A 20,447-nucleotide genomic window follows, 5' to 3' on the forward strand; every position below is an offset into this window, starting at 1 on the left:
TTCAGCATAGGTAAACACCCCGTGTGCCCACTTAAAGAAATGTCGGTGGAGGAGCTGCTGCAAGAAGTTAGCGAAAAACAAGACATCATACTCAGTAGTGTCAGCAGTGGATAAAACCCGACACTTAGAATATGATGAATGCTGTATGAATACACACCATGACAACACTCTAGTAGCAATCAATAGAGGTACACACAGGAAGGATATTGGTAAATGTGATGAAAAGTATTAACGAGGTAGCTGTGGTGGAGTGGTCAGTGACCGAGCTATTATTTATCGTGGATAACCCCGACCACCCTCGCCACCCCCCCACCCCCCCAAACCCACACACACACTGCTCCAACAGAGGAGCAACTTCTCTAAGAGTCAAGAGATGCCTCAAGAAATCAAGAAAAACTCAAGAAAACTCAACAAAAAGAAAGAAGAAATCATTCTTACCACAGACAATAAAACTTTTGACACGTCACCACTGGGTGCTACAGTGGTGCTCAAAAGTTTACATACACATGCTTAGTTGACTAAAAAGAGGAATAAAAAATCATGTTTTGGAAATTTATTTTAATACCTAAATTAAAAAATGATGTAAAATCCAACCTTTAAGGACACCAATTTTCTTTGTGAATGAATAACGTATTGTAATAATAAATGTTCTTATTTAAAATACAGGGGTCATAAGTATACATACCCCTATGTTAAATTCCCATAGAGGCAGGCAGATTTTTATTATTAAAGGCCAGTTATTTCCTGGATTCAGGATATTATGCATCCTGATAAAGTTCCCTTTGGCCTTTAGAATTAAAATAGCCCACATCCTCACATACTCTTCACCATGCTTAGAGATAGGCATGGGATACTTTCTATAAAATCATCTCTCAATGCAAATCAAACCAGGTATTAGTCTAACTGAAATAAAACCATGCCTATCTCTAAGCATGGTGAAGAGTATGTGATGATGTGGGGCTATTTTAATTCTAAAGGCCAAGGGAACTTTATCAGGATGCATAATATCCTGAATCCAGGAAATAACTGGCCTTTAATAATAAAATCTGCCTGCCTCTATGGGAATTTAACATAGGGTATGTATACTTATGACCCCTGTATTTTAAATAAGAACATTTATTTATTTACATACGTTATTCATTCACAAAGAAAATTGGTGTCCTTAAAGGTTGGATTTTACCTCATTTTTTAATTTAGGTATTAAAATAAATTTCCAAAACATGATTTTTTATTCCTCTTTTTAGTCAACTTAAGCATGTGTATGTAAACTTTTGAGCACCACTGTAGATAAGACTTATTATTATTATTAGTGCAGTATTGTGGTGTCTCATGGGTGGCATGAGACACCACAATACTGCTCTAATGCAACCTGCACAATAGGTTTATCTACATATTTATCATTACTAGTTAAGCAGTTGCACATTTTATATTCCCAACTTGTATATATATATTCAAATGTTTGTTCTTGTATTTTATCCTATCATTATTTCATGTATATCATAGGTATGTATATTGTATCCTAGTATTTCATTTATAGTTATGTTCTGTGCTGTGTGACTGATATTTTGCTGCTATAACACTATAATTTCCCATTTTTTGGGGGATCTATCTATCTATCTATCTATCTATCTAAGTATTGTTCAGGAACCGGTATCAAAGTCAACGTATTGGTATCAACGATACCCAGCCCTACTTACATTCTCTTAATGTACAGGTTAACCGACTAGGAAACATTAGATTAATTAGTATGCTGTAGAGGTGCGAATTTATTATTTAGTATTATTTTTTTTAACTCTGAACTGAGCCAAGCTAGCCGTTTTCGTTGTCTTTCCAGTCTACATGCTAAGCGTTGCATTCAATGCACGGAAATGAAAGCAGTAATAATAATAATCACATCTCAATCTTGGAAAACAAAGTAAGCTTATTCCCCAAAAATGTTGAATTGTTCATGTAGGTGTACGCAGGAATGATATTGGTAAATAATTAAAATTATTCATCTTGGAAATGAAGCGAGGGAAAATAGATAAAGACTAAAAGCTTTGTGTGCTAATAATGAGGCAAAGAGACGAGTAATTTTCGGGTTGTGTCCGTATTTTAATTCAAACCACCCTCACCGACCACATTGAAGTAAATGGTAACATACTAGAAAGAGCAACCAATCAGAGAGAGTTCTTCTTAGAAGATAACACCTCCTGGGTCGCTGGTGGGCTCAAGTATGGGGGGGGGGGGATTTTGGGATCAAATCTTGATTCAGTAGGTAACTCACCCGATGTTTATCTCTCCTTAAAAGTGAAAAACACACAAACACACAATCCCACTTTAGGGTCTTTGACATAGTGTCAGACGAGAGGCTCAAGCTGTGTCCCAAACAGTCAAGAGGAACTGATCGTGGAAATGTGTGGGTTGAACAAAAATGCCTAATTCTAGCAATTATGATAGAAAATTGGATAAAAACACAAAGGTCAGTAACAAAGTAAGAGATAAGAAAGCACCTCTGCAGAAGAGAGGGTGAATGCATATGGACCGTGCAGCTACAGGATAGCAAGGTTACGAGTTAAAATCTCACTTCCTTCCCCTCCTTTCCCGTCTCTCCCCTCTGCTCCTCCATTTTGCAGGGCTTGTCCAAGCCAGCGAGCAGCGCCGTCACCCGTGGGTGCCTCCGGGGACGGCGGGGTCGGCGATGGCGTGCGCAGGGTCGCAGGTGAAGGACACGGTAATGGCGTAGCGAGTCCCCCACGTCACCTTCTCCACGCGGTGGAGGTTCTCCGTCCCGGAAGAGAAGAAAGCGACTCGGCCTGGGCAAGGAGGGAATGACAGACTTTTTAGGGGAGAGAATTACTGGAAAAGTTCAACCTTTGGGGAAAACGTCTGCATTACGGACAGGAAACGGTTTACCTAGCATGGTATAAAGACTGGAAGCAGGGGAAACAGCTAGCTTGTTCAGGAAATACACCTATACAGCCCACTCGTTTACATATTGCATTTGGTTTAGAGAAATCCGTCAACATTTTGGGAAATATACAGTATACTTACATATAAAGATGAATATTGATAATCAAGCCCATGTCTGTAAGTCAAGTACAGAGTCTGAGTCAGGGCGTGGTTAGCCTAGCTTAGCAATAAGAAAGCTAGCTTGTCTCTGCCAAACAACACCGCTAAAGCTACCTAATTAGCATGTATTATTTGTCTAGATAATACATTGAACATACATAATGTTTATGTTATTCAACGTTATTTTAGGAGGAATTAAATAGCTCATGTATGCAGCCGACCATGTATGGAGTTATGGGGGGGGTGTTATGGTTTCCCCTTTCCTTGAGTCTTTGTGCTAAGCTAGGCAAAACATATCCTGACTTAAACTAAATTGCGTTTAACTTCAATATGGCATTTTCCCAAAAATCCCAAATTGTCACACTTCCATTTCTCTTCATGCATGGGTTAAATGACAAAGACACATCGTATTAATTAGTGAGCCTACAAGTCTTCTTTTAAACTTTGAACGGAGCTAAGTTAGCGGTTTCCCTTCCTCCAGGCTATATGCTAAGCTCTGCATTCAACGCACCGGCATTATAGCGGTAATAACGCATCATCTCAATCTTGGAAAGAAAGTAAATAAGCTTATTCCCCAAAATGTGTACTTGTTGATTCAAAGGATACTATGCAGTATTGCTTGTGGAAGCGAAGGAAATGTGATGATAGGAGGGGACACAAAAGCTGAACCCTGAGGACATGAAGGGACAATAAGGACACACTATTTTTTTTTTTTTTCAAGGATTGTATTTTAGCAAACACTGAAATGCATTGTGTGATTTAAAACGTTTGCTACAAACAAATTTTTTCCCTTGGACCAAAACGGTGTGAGTTTGGAGAGGGTTATATTGGGTAAATTCTCTTCATTTATCACAGGCTTTGCTTCACCGGGCCAACTAATGAGCTATTACCATTTAACAGCCAGTCTGGTTCTTTCTTAACACAACCATGTCCGACTGAGATAGACATTTGCATCAAATTACGTAGCTAGGCTGCGGTTGTGCCCCGTAATTAAGAGATTTATATTTAAAAAGTTTTCAGACTTGTTTTGTTAGAAAACTTCCAGTTTACTCGCCTTTTGAAGAGGCTATCTCCTTATGTGAATATGAATAAAAAGCTGGAATCTTTGCTCTGTTTTCCCTCCAAGAAATACTGATGACATTTGTGTGTGTGTGTGTGTGTGTGTGTGTGTGTGTGTGTGTGTGTGTGTGTGTGTGTGTGTGTGTGTGAGAGAGGATAAATTCCCCTGGCAGGGCACTAGTTGAGGATGTCAAGGGAAATCAGTGCTGGCGGTTAAACAATGGAATGTACACTGAAAACCCGAAGAATGGGAAATAAAAAGAAAGAGAATTAATCCACACAACAACAACAACAAAAAAAAGAGTGTGAGCCGCAAGACAGTAAGTGGTGGTCTGCTTGTTTTATGCTTTTTGAAAAGAAGGGCATTTTCAAGTGCTTAAATTAGCCACACAGCTTTAGATAACTGCACAGTGAAATAATCTTTGAAAAATAATCCTGTGCGCTTGTCACTATAAACGTTCCCAGTGTTTAACATATTCGGTACAGTGTCAAAGTTAGAGTTGTCTTAAGACACTTTACAGATAGAGTAGGTCTAGACCAGACTCTATAATTTACAAGGACCCAACAAACAGTATTTTTAGGCAGAAACCTCGGACAGAGCTCTTCGTGGGCGGCATGTATCGCTGCCCGTTTGGATACAGACACTGATACAGATATAGAAAAATATGATTCATAATTACAGCGGCTGTGACAGTTATAGTAATAATAAAGAGAGTGGAACTATGACTAGAAATAGTCCAGGGAGCGGAAAGTAGGGCATAACAAATCCTGTTCCAGTGGCTGGATGTTACCTGCTTAATTGTCATGAAGGAAATCCAAAGTTAATAAAAAGGTCAAATCTAATATACATTCTTTTATTTATGTATTCCAAATTCTGTGAACCTCTCTCAAAATCCCATGGACTTTTGTAATAACGCTACCTATTATAAATCCAGTCTTAGAACAGAGCCAGTACGTACATATATCATGTGGCTCAATCGATACAGTATGTCAAGATAAGGATGGTATGATATTTTGGTATGTGAAACCGCCGGAGCAAACCGCCGAAATCTGGTCCGACCGAAAGAGGTGGTCTCCGTCCAGATCCAACGTAACTATGGTCCCGTTAATTAGTAGTGTGAAAGCCTTTTTAAGACCCGTTCGGACCAAATACAGGAAGTTCTTTTTTTTTAAGATTATTTTTTTGGGGGGTTTTCCCATTATTGTCAGTGGATAGACATGAAAGGGGGAGAGAGATGGGGGATGACACGCAGTAAAGGGCCACCGGTCGGACTCGAACCCGGGCCCAAGATGGGGCGCAAACTCTTAATAGGGTGACGTTGAGGCCGCCCCGCAAATACAGGAAGTTCTGGCAGGCTATTGTTGTGCACGTGTCAAAATGTTAGGTCTTTGTAAATAAGAGAGTGTGGTCTAGGATCTACTTTCCTTTAAAAGGTCTTGAGATCGTTATGATTTTATACTATGAATTGAATTGGACTTGGCCCTGCAGCATTTAGACTTCTATTAGCAATAAAGTACCTGGAAATACCTGTGGAGGAATACATATCTTTAAAAGAGTAGGGAGTAGCAGGAGTACCGCTCAATGTTCCAACATATTCTGTATGCAGATTTTGATATGTCTGTATTAGGCTTGAATCAGCTGACAATATCAGCCATGCAAGTTCTAAAGCTATCCTACTCTCCAAAAGTTTGGAGCTAGGGTAAAAGTGTGGTATTTCCTAATAAAAGGCAACACTGCGGTGTGCCACTGCTGCACTAATGAATAATGCATCACATTTGTTCACAGTAAGTTTGTATTTGCAAGCAAAATAATGGGCACAAACAAATATGTGATTTCATGAATTGCTCAAAGGCAATTTATTTTGCAGGCTTGTTCCGCTCTCTAAATCCCACAACTGTTGCTGTACTCAGCTGTGGAAGCATCGGGAGGCATTCGAGAACTCGCGCTGTATTTACTTATCCGATTACAAATTTCCCTCTGCCTGAATTTAGTCAGCTGTTGAGGAACGACAGACAATAATGCGCTTCGGAGGCCTAGGGCGCCTGTCGTATCACAACCTGATGTTATTCAATAGCTTTTTAAGTTCAAGCAAGTCTTTATTTGCCAAAGCGACGCAAATCGCCTAGAATTCATTATGGGGCGGGGGGGGGGGGGTTGGCTCACACAAGACAATACAAGGCCGTATAGGACAAGAATGACAACACCTGACGTCACCTGTTTCCGTACCGTCACCTGTTTCCGTACCGTCACCTGTTTCCGTACCGTCACCTGTTTCCGTACCGTGTCTGGTTCTGGCTCTGACCACGGGAACAGAGACGGGGCGGCTCGCTTCAACGCAGAGTTATAACTCCAGAAAATAATAATAATATCAATCTCGCAAATGTATCGGCAGTCACCTCAACCATCGAATACTGCAGCAGGAAGCACTCACATCTTTTTTTTTTTCCCTTTGAAGAAATGTTTCATGCGCCATTAAATGCTACATAGTAACTCGCGTTACTGAGATTGTAACGAGTATAATAGCACCAAAATGACATTAGAGCAAAAAGGAAAAAAAACTATAATTGTGTTACTTTTGTAACGTGTTACTCCCAACGCTACTGCAACTAATTACCTTTGACATCTGTTCAGCACTAACTCTTGCTCTTCAGTTCACGCCTAATAAAGAGAAGTCTAAGTCTGTGTCTGTAGTCGATTTTAGCTTTTATCAGCAGCCACGCGTTAAGACACCCAAAGGCCACGGGTGCATAATGCTAACAAGATGCTGAACAGTTACGTGACTCATCACGACTCGACACTGGCGGAACAGTCGCAAGGAAATACTTTCCAACAAATGTATGATTACTCCCAAAGCCTCATAATGAATAGGTGGAGGATGAATCCCAAGGAGTGTATGGTGTCTCTAGGGAGGAGGGGATGGACGTTAAAGGTTAATGACATGGGCCAACGCTGAATTAATTTCAGATGGATCTCATGTGAAGAATATGTTCCCAAATGCAATTACCTGGATAACTTTGGGACTCTGCCCTGGAGAAAAGAGGAAAAAAAAAAAATACAATTTACAATGTACCTTCAGTTAAAAACACTACCCCGGTGCCATCACACTATTAGCAATTATGTGTGTCTTTTATGTATATATATAATTTCTTTTTAAAAAGAAGTGTTTTCCATAAGATTTTTCATACCAGTAGCGATACCAATACAGTGACTTTGATACTGGTTCCTGAACAATATTTTTTCCATACCAATTTTATAAAGTCCATTTTAAAGCTATAGTGCACTTTCAAGCCATTGCCAAATGAGTTGCTTCAAAGCTATATTACGACATTATCGCATTTCTGACATTTTTGTCACTTTTTTTCAATGTTGTGGCTGCTTTTTTTGATGTTTTCTTTTTGATATTTCTAATGTTGACATTTTCAGCTTAATTCAAAGGCCCATTTTATGTGATGAAAAAACTGGAAAAGGGTCAAATTCACATGAGTAAATGATTCAACATGAGTGTTAAGGAAAAGATTTCGGGAACATGACAACATTATGGTACAAATTCAGCTCCTTTACACATGTGACACACACTGTAGTCAAGCCTCTGAAAATGTAACAACACACAAAGAGTAGGGCTGGGCAATTTATCAATTTCAGTATCGTAATATGAGACTAGATATTGTCTTAATATTGTGATATGACATAAGTGTTGTCTTTACCTGGTTTTAAAGGCTGTATTACAGTAAATTGGTGTAATTTTCTGAACTTACCAGGCTGTTGTAACTGTTCTATTATTTCCCTACTTAGTCGTTATATTCACATTACTGAAGATCATTTATCTTAAATCTAAGTGTGAAGATATTTTGTCAAACCATTAGTTGTCAACACTACAATATCGCCGCAATATCGATACTGAGGTATTTGGTCAAGAATATTGGGATATCTGATTTTCCCCATATTGCCCAGCCCTACAGATGAGCCCCCCCCGTCTCTGTGCGGGAGTTTCTCCTGCATGCCTCTACGGTGTGTAGACCGCCGATCCCAAACATTGTTAGATCTTTGTAGAAGCATACTGCATGCTTATTGGCTCATTGACGCTGATAAGATTTTTGAAATTTGGTATTGAATGACGAGGTATTTTTAGATACTCGATACAATGGAGGTAATACTCAAAGTTCCTTACACAGCCATATGTACCTAGCGCGCAACTTACATTGGACTTAATGGAGCCCCATCTTGGAACGGGATATCCTTCTTTCTTAACCCTTAACATAAGTCACGGGTCAAACTGACCCGTGACTTATGTGGGGTTTTAAAACAATTCTGAAATAAAATTTTACTTCATAATCTATTAAAAAATAGATTTATCTCAATTTACAGCTGAGATAACATATATGTTTAGGGAATGCATCAGTCTCTACAAGAACACAATTAAAAATGGAAGAGGGGTTCCTTTTTTGTCATAAGGTTATAATTCATGTTAAAAATCCACTATGGAAACAACATAAGTGTCATATCCAGAATAGTGTCCTGAATTGAGTCAGGAATACATGTTTATCACAGGAAATAAGTTAAGGCCGTTGATTTCAGGTAGAAAAAATGTATACTGAAATGGGTCAATTTGACCAGAATACCATACAAGGGTTAATACAAGCATGGTTGAGTCTGACAAAATAACCCGCTGATGATGTCATAATGGGTTATCTAGGCTTGGAGACCCAAACTGCGATGTAAACTTTGGCCACAGAGTTGAAATTACGCCCTGGGCACGGCACCGTTTATCACCTTATAAAACGAGAATGAGCCCTGTGCCATGTGCTAAGAATCACGCCAGACATTTTCTTTGCATTCAGTCTATGTTTACAGAAGTGCAGCCACCAAGGTCAAGCGATGGGCTTTAAGGTAGCAACCCAGCTGAGGTTATCTATGTCCCCTGTGGTTGTCTAAGACAGCAGGCTAACCTCTATTAGCTCCTCTGGCAGATGTGCCTTTTTTACTGCCTGTCCTTCCACTGCACCGTTTCTATCGGCCTTTCCCAGCCCTAACACCCTATCTCTCTACCACGTATCTACTTGATCTATCTCCCAGCCATTTTCTGTCTGTGCCCACTGTCCATACTGTCTATCAACTTGGCCCATAGGGACACATTCAGCAAGTCCATCAGTCATCCCTCTCCCTCGTTTCTAATCCTCCAATCTTTTTTTCCTCCTCCTTCCTTCCTCCGCAACTTGAAAAACACTTCCACTTTAGCCCCCCTGATGCTCACTGTCATTGCATTCTCGACTTTTGCGCTCTCTGAAAGCCGAGTCCTGATTGTCAGCCCGGTGCTATAATTACACTTTATTGGTCGCTGTCATCCTCCAAGAGCCATGATTATCTCAGCGAAACCAGATCCGAGGGATCAGACTCTCACCGAGTCAAAACCTGTCAGTCAACTACCCAGCATGCAACCCGAAGAGGTTTGTTTTTGATGAGGTGAGGTGGGGTGGGTTCAAGTGGAGACAAAAAAAAAAGAAAAAGATCTTGGCTATTGATGCATTGAGTTTTGCTGTGTCTCCTACTTGATAAATAAAATACAAATCCCAGTTACACGAGTAATAACGGGTTGGGTTTTACCAGTGGCTTTTATAGGTCTGTCATATTTACATTCTCGAGCATGGTTCACTGAGAATTAGAAAATCTATCAGAGATAGATGAGAGAGCAGTCACCCTTCTTCTCTTTTGTCCCATCACTCCCTCCATCCCCTCTTATCTTCTTCACCCAGCAAGTTGCACCGGGTTTAAGATCCCACTGTCACCCCTCTCTCTGTTGTGTGGAGGTTATTCTCACTTCACAAGAAGGCTGTCACGGGAGACGAGGCGGCAAGCAAGCCACACTCCCTCTTTATTAACACATGACCTACGATCGGCGTCACTCACCGTTCCATCATGGGCTACTATCAGTGGCCCAGGATGCTTCGCTGTTGCTCAGTGACTGGGTAAGAGGCTTGTGTCTGACTGGCACATGGGGAGTTCAATGCAGTGTCGAGATGACACGGGGGGAGAAAAAGTGAAAACGTGAGCGCGAGGAAAGAGGATTGCTTTTTTTGAATGGCAGAGGAGTTGGTTTAGAGGGCAGGAGATGATGAATAATGGGTGAGATAAGGGAAGGAAGTGAAAGAAGGGACAAGGTGAAGCGAGACGACAGAGGAGGGTTCACTGTCAAATATGATATGGTGGAGGAGACTCCGTCGGGAAGAGGGTTGTTTTCTTTTTTTGAACAGATTTAGTAAGCTTTCGCTCTTTCAGGAGCCACACGGCTTATAGATGCCATGCAACCCGTGTCTTTTCATACTTTTATATAAATGCAGTATAAACTGCTACATAACAGAGTCATAATTTGCAAACAGTCATGAGCAAATAAACAGCCGTTTTCACATAGGAACTTGGGACTATGTGCCAGGAATCATGTCCCAACATAGACCCGAGTTTCCCTTTCACACATTCAGCACACAACAGAAGATTTTTCGTGTCAGATGTGTTCTCATTTACTGGAACTGTTTCACGAAGGATTCATAATTTGGTCAAAAACAAACAAGTTTCTTGCCATCCATTGATTTGTCTGACGATTTCGGCATCGGCCCAAGAATTTCCCGAATTCTAGTTTTACAGCTGGAACACACCTCACATCTCACAGCATAACACACGATCAGGCACACACACAGAGAGAGAGAGAGAGAGAAAGAGAGAGAGAGAAGAGAGAGAGAGAGAGAGAGAGAGACCGACGGACGGCCAGAGAAAGAGAGACACAGATACACATACACACAGGATACAATTACCACAGTTTTCCCCTCTTATCCTGTCTCTTTATTTTGGGGAGAGAGCGAGAGCGAGACGTGACCCTAGCACATAAATACCATAGACAGTTAAAGAAATGGACCATCAGATCCCGTTGTTCTGGACGGAGACCAGTGAAGGCTATTAGAAGCACTTTTCAGGTGATGGCTAGGTGCTACTGTGCAGCCTCCAACTGAGCTTAAAGACGTGGTTGGGACGTAAGCAACCTGTTTGAAAGTTGGAAGTCTTCTGGTAGCTGTGCTAAGAGAAATCTCAATCATTCCCAATCAGCAGAGATGAAGAGCGTAGGTACTGTGTATGTTAGGAGATAACACAGGCACAGGCTAATTATTACTAACTAAGATGCTAGTTAACGTTAGTAATTAAACCTAAACAACTGATGTAAGTTAAAACTGTCTGCAAGCTTACCCTGTACTATACGGTAATTCCTCTACTGTGCGACAGTAAATCGCATGGTTATGACACAATCGTTAGCCTATTTTTACAAAAATGTCTGCTACGGAGCCATAACGTGAGCTACAAGGTAACGGAGCCTTTTATGCCTTGTTGTGTTTCTTTAGAAATAAAACAACGGACAAATAGAGTCTTTAAACGCTTCAGATGTGAATTTATTTGCTGTCAATGTGGCGCCAAAATGAATGGCAGTCAATGGGATGCTAACGGTGGGGGATGGCTTGGTCGCATCAAAATGGCGCCATAGCGAGCTTCGCTTAGAGAGGAGAGGCTGACCCTCTTGAGAAATACATGTCCGGTATGAATGGCCAGGCACACAATCAGGCACGTATCTACACTACTACGACACTTGCGTGTGTGGTGTGTTCCAGCTGTTACATTTCACCATTGTTCCATGGATGTCACCAAGCTTCTAGTGTGTAGGGCATTAGCTTATTGAATTGAATATGTAATTAATATTATATATACTGTATTTACTCAGTATTGTAATTCAATGTCCCGCCTTCCTGCTCTACGGAGACGTGGAAAACAACCGGGGGACTCACAAGCAAGATCCAGGTTTCAACAAAAGCCTACATTATATACTAAAGCTATAGTGGTCTACCAAAACCATGAATGAGGAACCGTGGAGGATTACCACATAGGAAGACAGGGTCGAAAGAGATAGTGGAAATTGATAGGTCCCATCGTAAGAAAGGACACAAATAACATCACGAGACAACCCTGGACCACAATCCACAGGGAACGAGGAAACAGGGTAAGCCAAAAACCACCTGAGTAGTTCTAGGTTTCAAGATTTGGTGAACATTGTAGTAAGCTGATTGGAAGCAAAAGCTCAGGTCCAGAAAAGAGGGAGATGGAGATGCCACTAAATAGTGCAAATGAATATGGGAAATGGAATTTGAAAAGTTTACCAAGAAGTGCACAGAGCAAGAGGGCTGAAAAGGAAGCTGCCAATTCAATTAGTTGTCTGAAACAAGATGGCAAACTCATTCTGGCACATTCCTTTAAAAGGGAGCAGCATGTAAACTATCCTGATTTGTCCACAAGCTCCCCAGAGAATTGGTCCAATTCCCCTGTAATCCCGAAGTTATGTGGGTTTTACGCAGGCAACTTTAAAATAGCCCTCACTTAGCCATATTTCATTTATGTTCTGTGCATATACAGACACACACCACTGGAGTTCCTACGGGATCAAGATGCTTTTACGCCGAACCCTCTGGGTACTACATGTATATGCGAGGTAAAGCCTAATCCTCTGCACCTTCACTGAGCAGCAGTCTGTACTGCTGATTACCCCCTTACAAAAGGATTACCCTTACTAAAACCCCCTCCAGATTCATAATGCAGCTAAGTGCAGCAATATCATTTTAAGAATGGCTGTAATAATAAAATCCTCTTACTCACTTCAAGTGTCAGTTAATAGGCATGTAAAGACAAAGCCAGGGGTTGTCAGGTGTTGCTACTGATTTTCAATATCCTGGCTTACAGCAGATCAAACATCACTGTCTTTGAAGGAAAGAAGGAAAAAGCGAGGTACCTGCCCGTGGTTCCACTGTCCGGTTGTCGTTTTGGTCCATGAAGATGAATCTTCCTCCAGTGAAGTCGGTACCGTAGTCCGACAGGTACAGGAGCGAGGTGTAGTCAAAAGAGCCATAAGTCACCTGGCAGACAGTGAGAGAGGAAAGCAGTATCTGCATTTAATCTGACAATGCGGATGTTTAGCAGGTATAATATTTTTCCAGATTCACTGTCTTAGTTTTCACCGGCTAATTTGCATCAAAACAAAGCAAGTTTCGAGTTAAGCTTCTTTAGTACTGCCAAGGTTGGTGGGGTTGCCATTAGTTTTTCAGGTTAAGTTTAACAGTTAGGTGCAATAGACAGTTCACTTAATGCCACGGATGTCAGAAGAGTCAGTCCACTTCATCCTCAGGGGAATAAATAAATAAAATGTACCACGATTCATAACAATCCACCAGATTAATGATGAAATATTTCAGTTTCGACCAAAGCGGTGGACCAACCGACCTGCCGTCAGACTGACATGCCTTAAGCCTTGTGTTGTCTTCCCTTTGACCATGAAAAACGTTTTCCCCCTTATGTCAACATTTTTGCTGCTTTTTAGTTTTTTTATGAAGTTTTTGTATTTTAGATTTTTTTTCTTCTTCAATTTTGCCCGTGTTTCGACTTCCTTTATTTCGGATTAAAAAAAAGAACCTCTGAAAACGGGTCAAATTTGACCCAAAGACAACACAAGGGTTAAGCCACGCCGCCGTGGTTCAATATGTAAATTGAGCACCAATTAAGAGACCCTCTCTAACTGAATTATGGGATGTGAAGAATCCAAGGCATTTGGAATTTGACCCATATAAGGGACTAAACAGGATATCTCTCTCTCACCTGCACCAACTTACTGAAATCCAATACTAAATCGCTGGAGTAACCATTTCAAACGTAGCTCCTTTGAAACAGTGGGACTGCTGTGAATCCGTGTAACTTCTTCTACTAACGTGTGTTTTCTTTTAGTTCCCCCAAATGTATTCTGTGAAATGTTACCTAGCGTCAAGTTTATGATCGCTTCAAACAGCATGTCCCAGAAGACTATTCTTTATACCGTAAGGCTGCTTTATGTGAACACCGTGCTACACTAACAGCAGCAACTCAACCACGTTTGTAGACACTGTCAGACGTTCTTGTTGGAAAGAGTAATGATCGTTTCCTCAGAAGACCTTGGGGAATAATTACAAATGGGAAGAGGTTTTTTATTTGATAAATACAACAGTTACCGTAGCTTTTGAGCAAACAAGAAGCTCATAATTTCGAAAAGTGATACACAGACCGGCAAACTCTAGAGCAGTGACCAGTGTGACAAGATACAGAACTAAAATCAGGTCTGGGGTCACTGAAAGAACTTTTGAAGGATTTATAACATGCAAATGAAGCCTTTCGGAGTGTTCTGTGACTAGAATATATATATGAAAACGAGAAAGCATCTTGTTTTTAAATAAATACATTTGATTAATTAATGAAATATTTTATTACTGGATTATAATTATTGATGAATGAATGTGTTGATCACTTTAATGTTGCAGCTGGCAAACGTAGAGACAATTCTATTTTTTAAATATATAGCAAGAAGGCACGAAGGTTCTGGGTTCTATTCCAGGTTGTTCCGGGCCTTTCTGTGTGGAGTTCGTATGTTCTCCCTCATGTTTGCGTGCGTTTCCTCCGGGTGCTCCGGTTCCCTCCACCGTCAAATATCCTGTACTAGGTTCTCCTAGGCACTGGCTAAGATCTGGATTTGGCAGATCTGGCTGCCCATTGAGGGATGGGCTAAATGCAGAAAATGACTTTCACTACATGTATGTATATATGAAAATAAAACTACCTTTACATTTTAAACAGATGTTGACAAAGTTTCCTTTTGGGGACATGATTTGAAATTGAGAACAAAATTTAAAAAAGGTAATACATTGAACACAGAATATTGTAATATGTTGAAAACTGCAATATGTATCATGAAATAAGTGATATTGTATCGTAAGGCCTCTGGTGATTCCCACCCCTTGTAGCTAGTCAATTTCTCCCTGGGGACCAATAAAGCCTTATTGATACAATCCTATCATAATTTATTATTGATTATATTTTGTATCTGTGAAGTAACTAGTAATTAATGTTACGTACATGTAGTGGGGTAAAAAGTACTATTTCCTCTGAGAGGTAGTGGAGAAGAAGTATAAAGTAGCACAAAGTGGGAACTAAAAACAGTGATTGTTGCCAAAAGGCGAGTTTGCAGGTATGAATCTATAATATGTAGGCATACTTCTATATATATATTTATGCAACTAAATGGATTGTAGTCTCAAGGCAGGCCTTAAAATGTAGCCAATTTATTCATGCTAAATAAACTGCTGCACAAGTTACAACAACACCAATAAGAGATGCTCAGATCCACGAGGGCCAACCGAGATCAAACATCCAGCGTGTAGCCTTTATGGAACATCAAAGAGGGAGTTGACAAGGAACCAGAAGTGGAGTATAGCGGTCATTTACGACTGGGATTGCTTTTCACTTGATCTTACCTCAAAAGAACTAAAAGACAAAGTGAACTGCTGGGAATTTGAAGAATCGCTGAAACTTTAAACCAATCCGGGCTAGAGAACGCTCGAGTGTTCCCAACTTCTGTAATTATAAATAATAATGAAGTTTGAGAATTTCAATATGCAACTATTCACATTACATGACAACTTATTTATATAAATGATCTACGTGTATCTGTCTAGATGACTGTCTCTACCGGCCCCATTATATTTGAAAGTACAAAGTGAGACAGTAATTTGGAGTCGTGTCAACAACTATGGAGAAAATAAAGTATAGAGAAGGCATGAGGGCTGAGAAGCTGCATAGCGTTATCATGCGTACTCATATTAAAAGGTATGATATTTTGTTAACTAAGGGTGCTTGATTAGCCCTGAGTGTACAGTATGATAATGTTAAAGCAGCATCAACCATTGGCACCTGGCCAATATAGGGGGCACGTGCTGTGCTGGTCTTTTAAATTGTTGGAATCTAACATGAAGTTGCAGTCCGAGTCATAGCAGTTAGGGCGGCACCCGCGGAGAACTTTGTGGTCAGGACCGCCTAACCCTAACCCTGTCACATGCCATCCCGGGCCTGCTACCCCCTACTTTTGGTTGGTTGGCACTGTAAGCCATGTTGTGTCAGCTAAGTTATCTTATATTGTCTTTTCCACCAAGGCTAACCTGGTGCTGGTTCTGGGATCCATATCCAAAGCTAACATTAACAGCTCTCTATGGTTGACAGCTGACCGGTGTTTTATAAATGGCGGCCAGAAGTTTTGGTTTTTGAACGTCGTGATAAACCCGCCCCCAACATCTGACGTAACCGGTTCTTATCTTTGGACCAGCGCTAAGTTGGTGCTGAGTTGGAACCTGTTTTCTTGGCCCAGAGCCAGGTTTATTTGTGTGGAAAAGCAAAGAACTGGTTAGATATTTGGCATTGACTTTGAACCAGCACCCGAACTGCCTTGGTGGAAAAGACATATTAGAAATGTGAGGCGCCCCACTCGAGTCTGAGGGGACAATTTCAATTTGATTCAATTTTATTTATATAGCGCTAAATCACAACAACAGTTATCTCATTGCGCTCTTCATAAAAGAGCAGGTCTAGACCGTACTCTGTGGTGTTATTTACAGAAACCCAACAATTCTCACCAAGAGCAAGCACTAGGCGACAGAGGCAAGGAAAAACTTCCTTTTAATAGGCAGAAACCTCAAGCCAGGTGAGGCGAATAAGGGGAAAGCAGTGCGTGCTGGGAATAACTAATACATTTTTGCCCACTTGAGCCATAAAAATTTGTCAGTGAACCTGTTAGCTAACGATTACCGATCAACACATCCAGCAACAAGGTCTGATTTTTTTTTACCTCCGTTTTGGTTTCCACCAACTCCTGGAATCAATATCTGGCTCTTTAGCTGCTAAATGCTCCACTAAGTTTACTAGCTAGTCGCCAACTTTGTCTGTCTACTGCTTGGTTCTGCAGGTAGCTTTTTTGGTGAAAACAGTTGCCTTTTGAGGTTGACAACAAAGTCAATAAGTGAAGAGTTTGGGAGCCAGACAAGCAAAACTATGTGCTAAAAGAGGCTAAAATGGCATAGAACTGAGATTTTTTTTTTAATGGCAAAATTGCCATGCAAATTGCATTAAATTGATTAAAGTTCCTTAGTTCCAAGTCAGGTCATCAAAAAGATTGTGTGCTATGGAATAGTTGAAACCTCAAATAAACCAGGTCTAGCTATTTCACAGGGATGATTACTCTATTATCAAGGTGGTCTACAAGCTCATTTCAGCAGCTTGACAAGCCAAGGTCATGAATGAAAATACATTTGGTATAAGTGTCTGCCACTAGAATTCTAGAATTCAGTTTCATTATGAAGGAAAGTTATCCCTGCCATGACTGAGATGAAACACTTCCGTGCTGTCATACAACGACTGGTGCTGTGACACCGTTTCAGCAATATGATCGATGGGGAGAAAACTCACCACCAGAGACCTCGGGAGACCATTTACATTTAAATGAGGTTTGGGTTAGTCAATTAGCCCCAAAATGGCGGCTGAGACAGATGGGGAAGAGAAGTGGGTCCTTGCAGATTACATTTCTCCAGCTGTCGAGGGCCAGAGGGAGAGGATGAAGTGACACATTTTAATATGGACGAGGCATCTACAAACACCATTTTTTTAAAGCTTTAGTATGACAATAACAATAAATAATATGAAATGTACTCCCAATCAGAGGAATTGCTAACCAGTTTAGAAGTTACCAACTACTACAATTTCCACTTTTTAACAAAATAAGTTGTAGAGCATTGACACATTTTATCCCCTAACAGACATCCCATTGGTTTGAAACTTGCCTCAAGGTCTTCTCTCAACCCCTGAGCAACTTTAACGTCTCATGACAATGTTGAAAAATGAAAGACTATAGAGTACAGTTGAGGCAGTGACAAGGAAAGAGCTGCCCTTGATGTGTGACGTCAACAGTTTACATTAAGTATTGACAAGTGATATGTATTTTTTTAGTGCCGATGCTGATACCAATTTATTTTTTCATCAGCCTTAACCGATGATGATATGGGGTGCCCATTTTCTTAAGCCAATATTTGGAGCCGATACTGCTTTTGCTCCCTCAATTTACATCATAAAAATGTAAACCCAGCCACCCTGGATTTGTTTTCAGAATCTGCTCTGCCATTTCTTTCAAAATAATAAACAAAAACCCAGATCAGTGCCACTTCTGCAATCATCTCACATTCATATCACCCAAATGATGTGTGTAATGGGAATCATATAGATGGGTGCAATGCATATGGTTAACTGTGCAAGGGTAAAAGGCTTTCGTCAACATCTACAACACAGCCTTGATGAAGCGTTGCGTCCTGACACATAATAAGACAGGTCATCTCAAAATATCCTTTGTCAACACATTTAAATAATTTCAGAAAATAATAAAGCTGACAAGTAGCCATTGAAATAGAGTGCTTGATTTGAACTGCAGCGTCTCCAGCAACACAGAGCTCCCTGCGGACGCCTGTCTGTAAATAATGCCGGGAAAAAACTATTGGTGAACGCAGCAGCTGCATGTCGGCCGCAATGCACAAAAAAAATGCAAATATCAGCCCGATATATCAGCCAGCCGATAAAATCGTTCTATCACTAGTTAACATAACAGAACAGAGGCATGGGCTATAGAATTAAAGATTAAAGGCAAATTACACTTATTTTAAGAAATGATTGAAGAATAGCTATTTCTTGGCTCAGCAATTTCTGAAACGAGCAGCAGCTCAAAGTCTAAACTGGTTGTTAAGGCAGGGGTCTTCAACGTTTTCCAGGCCAAGGACCCCCGAACTGATGGCGAGATGGAGCGGGGACCCCCTAATTATATATATTGTATAAAATTGTGTTATATCAAACTGGTCCTATAGTGCCATGTGTAAATGTACCTTGTTATTGTGCGTTCAATACTAAGATACTCAAATAATACACAGGTTCATATATTCATGTTTTTATTTTAAACATGTGCGATGCACAGTGAGTAGGGGGGACATTTCAATTAGTGGAAAAAATTGCAGGGGGGGGGGGGGGGAAATATAAAAAAAAGTCTTAGCAACCAAAACTTTCGCGACCCCCATGCAGTACCTCCGCGGACCCCCTAGGGGTCGCGGGCCCCCTGTTGAAGACCCCTGTGTTAAGGTGAATGTGAGGAACCCAAAGGGGATTTTCCAGACACAGTTTACATGTACATACGGATGTTTTCAGTGAGTCTCTGTGGCTTTAAATTTCTTAACTGACTGTACTACCTACATTTCAAAGATATTTAGGCAAACCATCAAAAATTATAGATAACAGTTTGAAAATGATAAAAATGCAGCCATCCATTCTCTGCTGCTTATCTGATTTCACGTCTCATTGGCAGCAGAATAAAGAAGGGGTAGGTTTGGAACTAAGGCAAAAGTGTTGTTAGCTGTTAAAATCAGACCCAATCCAAAGTGCCATTGTAGAGAATGAGGTGACTTTGCCTCTAGGTATACTCTTTGTTCTTTATACTTTATATTTTATTTATATTTTTTATCCTTATTTAATTAAACGGCAGCCCTTTGCGATTTGATAAGGGCACAAAGCCAAAAAAGAATAAAAAAAAAAAAAAAAAAAAGGGACAAAACTTTTTTTGTTAGAGCAAATTATAATTCAAAGAGACAAAAACCTTTTGTAAAAATAAAATAAAAACTATACCAAAAAAGTATTTTTTACTTAGTAGTGGATGTGATTTAAACTGTAGCTAAGTACATAACTTGAAACAAAACATGCTTAAGTAAATGTAAAAATTACAGATAAAAACTACTTTTAATTGTAAAAGTGCACAAAAAACGACTAAATGACAGTAACGTGAGTAATTGCGTTACTTTCCACCTAAACAACGGAGGTGTAACGTTGTGTTTCAAACAAAAGGAGGAAACCCCTCAAAATTTGGCAAAGCACCTGAAGCTGCGATCTTTTCAAAAAATTCAAGGTGAGCGAGTTTCAAGTTGTATTAACATCATGTCCAAACTGTAGAAGTTATCATCTGAGCCTGAAACACACATCTCTGAGCCCGAGACACTCGCCCACGAGTAAAAAAGTACCTCTGATTCATAGTTTAATGACTTTTGAACCATACGAGCGATTTACTCCCTTTCGGTTCCGTTTCAATCCTGACGTTTTCGGCTTTATGGAGGTCTTTTCCGGGTCTTTCTAGCCTCTACAGGGGGTTTTCTATCCAGCCTGGAACTTCAGCCTCGTTGGGCTTTAAATCCATACTGTTATATCCAAGATTGATCCACTTTATGTTCATAATTCATCGCGTTTTGGCTCATTTCTGCCGCTGAATCGTTCGTCTAATCTCTGATCTCTCGCTCTGTGTCTGTCCTGTCTATTTTTCAGGAAGTACATGCCCATATATGGGAGATAAAGGCACCCCTCTTGTATGGAAGGCCAGAGGGGACAA

At 40.4% G+C, this 20,447-nt stretch overlaps 1 protein-coding gene across 1 annotated transcript in view; it reads right to left on the reverse strand.

Annotated features, from left to right (window-relative positions):
- Positions 1 to 2,073: 2,073 nt before the first annotated feature.
- The window catches only part of ogfod3 (2-oxoglutarate and iron dependent oxygenase domain containing 3), a 31,021-nt gene continuing 12,647 nt past the window's right edge, over positions 2,074 to 20,447 (reverse strand). Inside the window, exons 8-9 of the mRNA XM_032502126.1 lie at positions 12,927 to 13,050; positions 2,074 to 2,795 (exon numbers count right to left, since the gene is read on the reverse strand). Of these exons, the coding sequence (XP_032358017.1) occupies positions 2,644 to 2,795; positions 12,927 to 13,050 (276 nt within the window). The 3' untranslated portion in view covers positions 2,074 to 2,643. The remainder of the gene's footprint in view (positions 2,796 to 12,926; positions 13,051 to 20,447) is intronic.

The sequence above is a fragment of the Etheostoma spectabile genome, chromosome 21, assembly GCF_008692095.1.
Source record: "Etheostoma spectabile isolate EspeVRDwgs_2016 chromosome 21, UIUC_Espe_1.0, whole genome shotgun sequence".
Classification (NCBI taxonomy): Eukaryota; Metazoa; Chordata; class Actinopteri; order Perciformes; family Percidae; genus Etheostoma; species Etheostoma spectabile.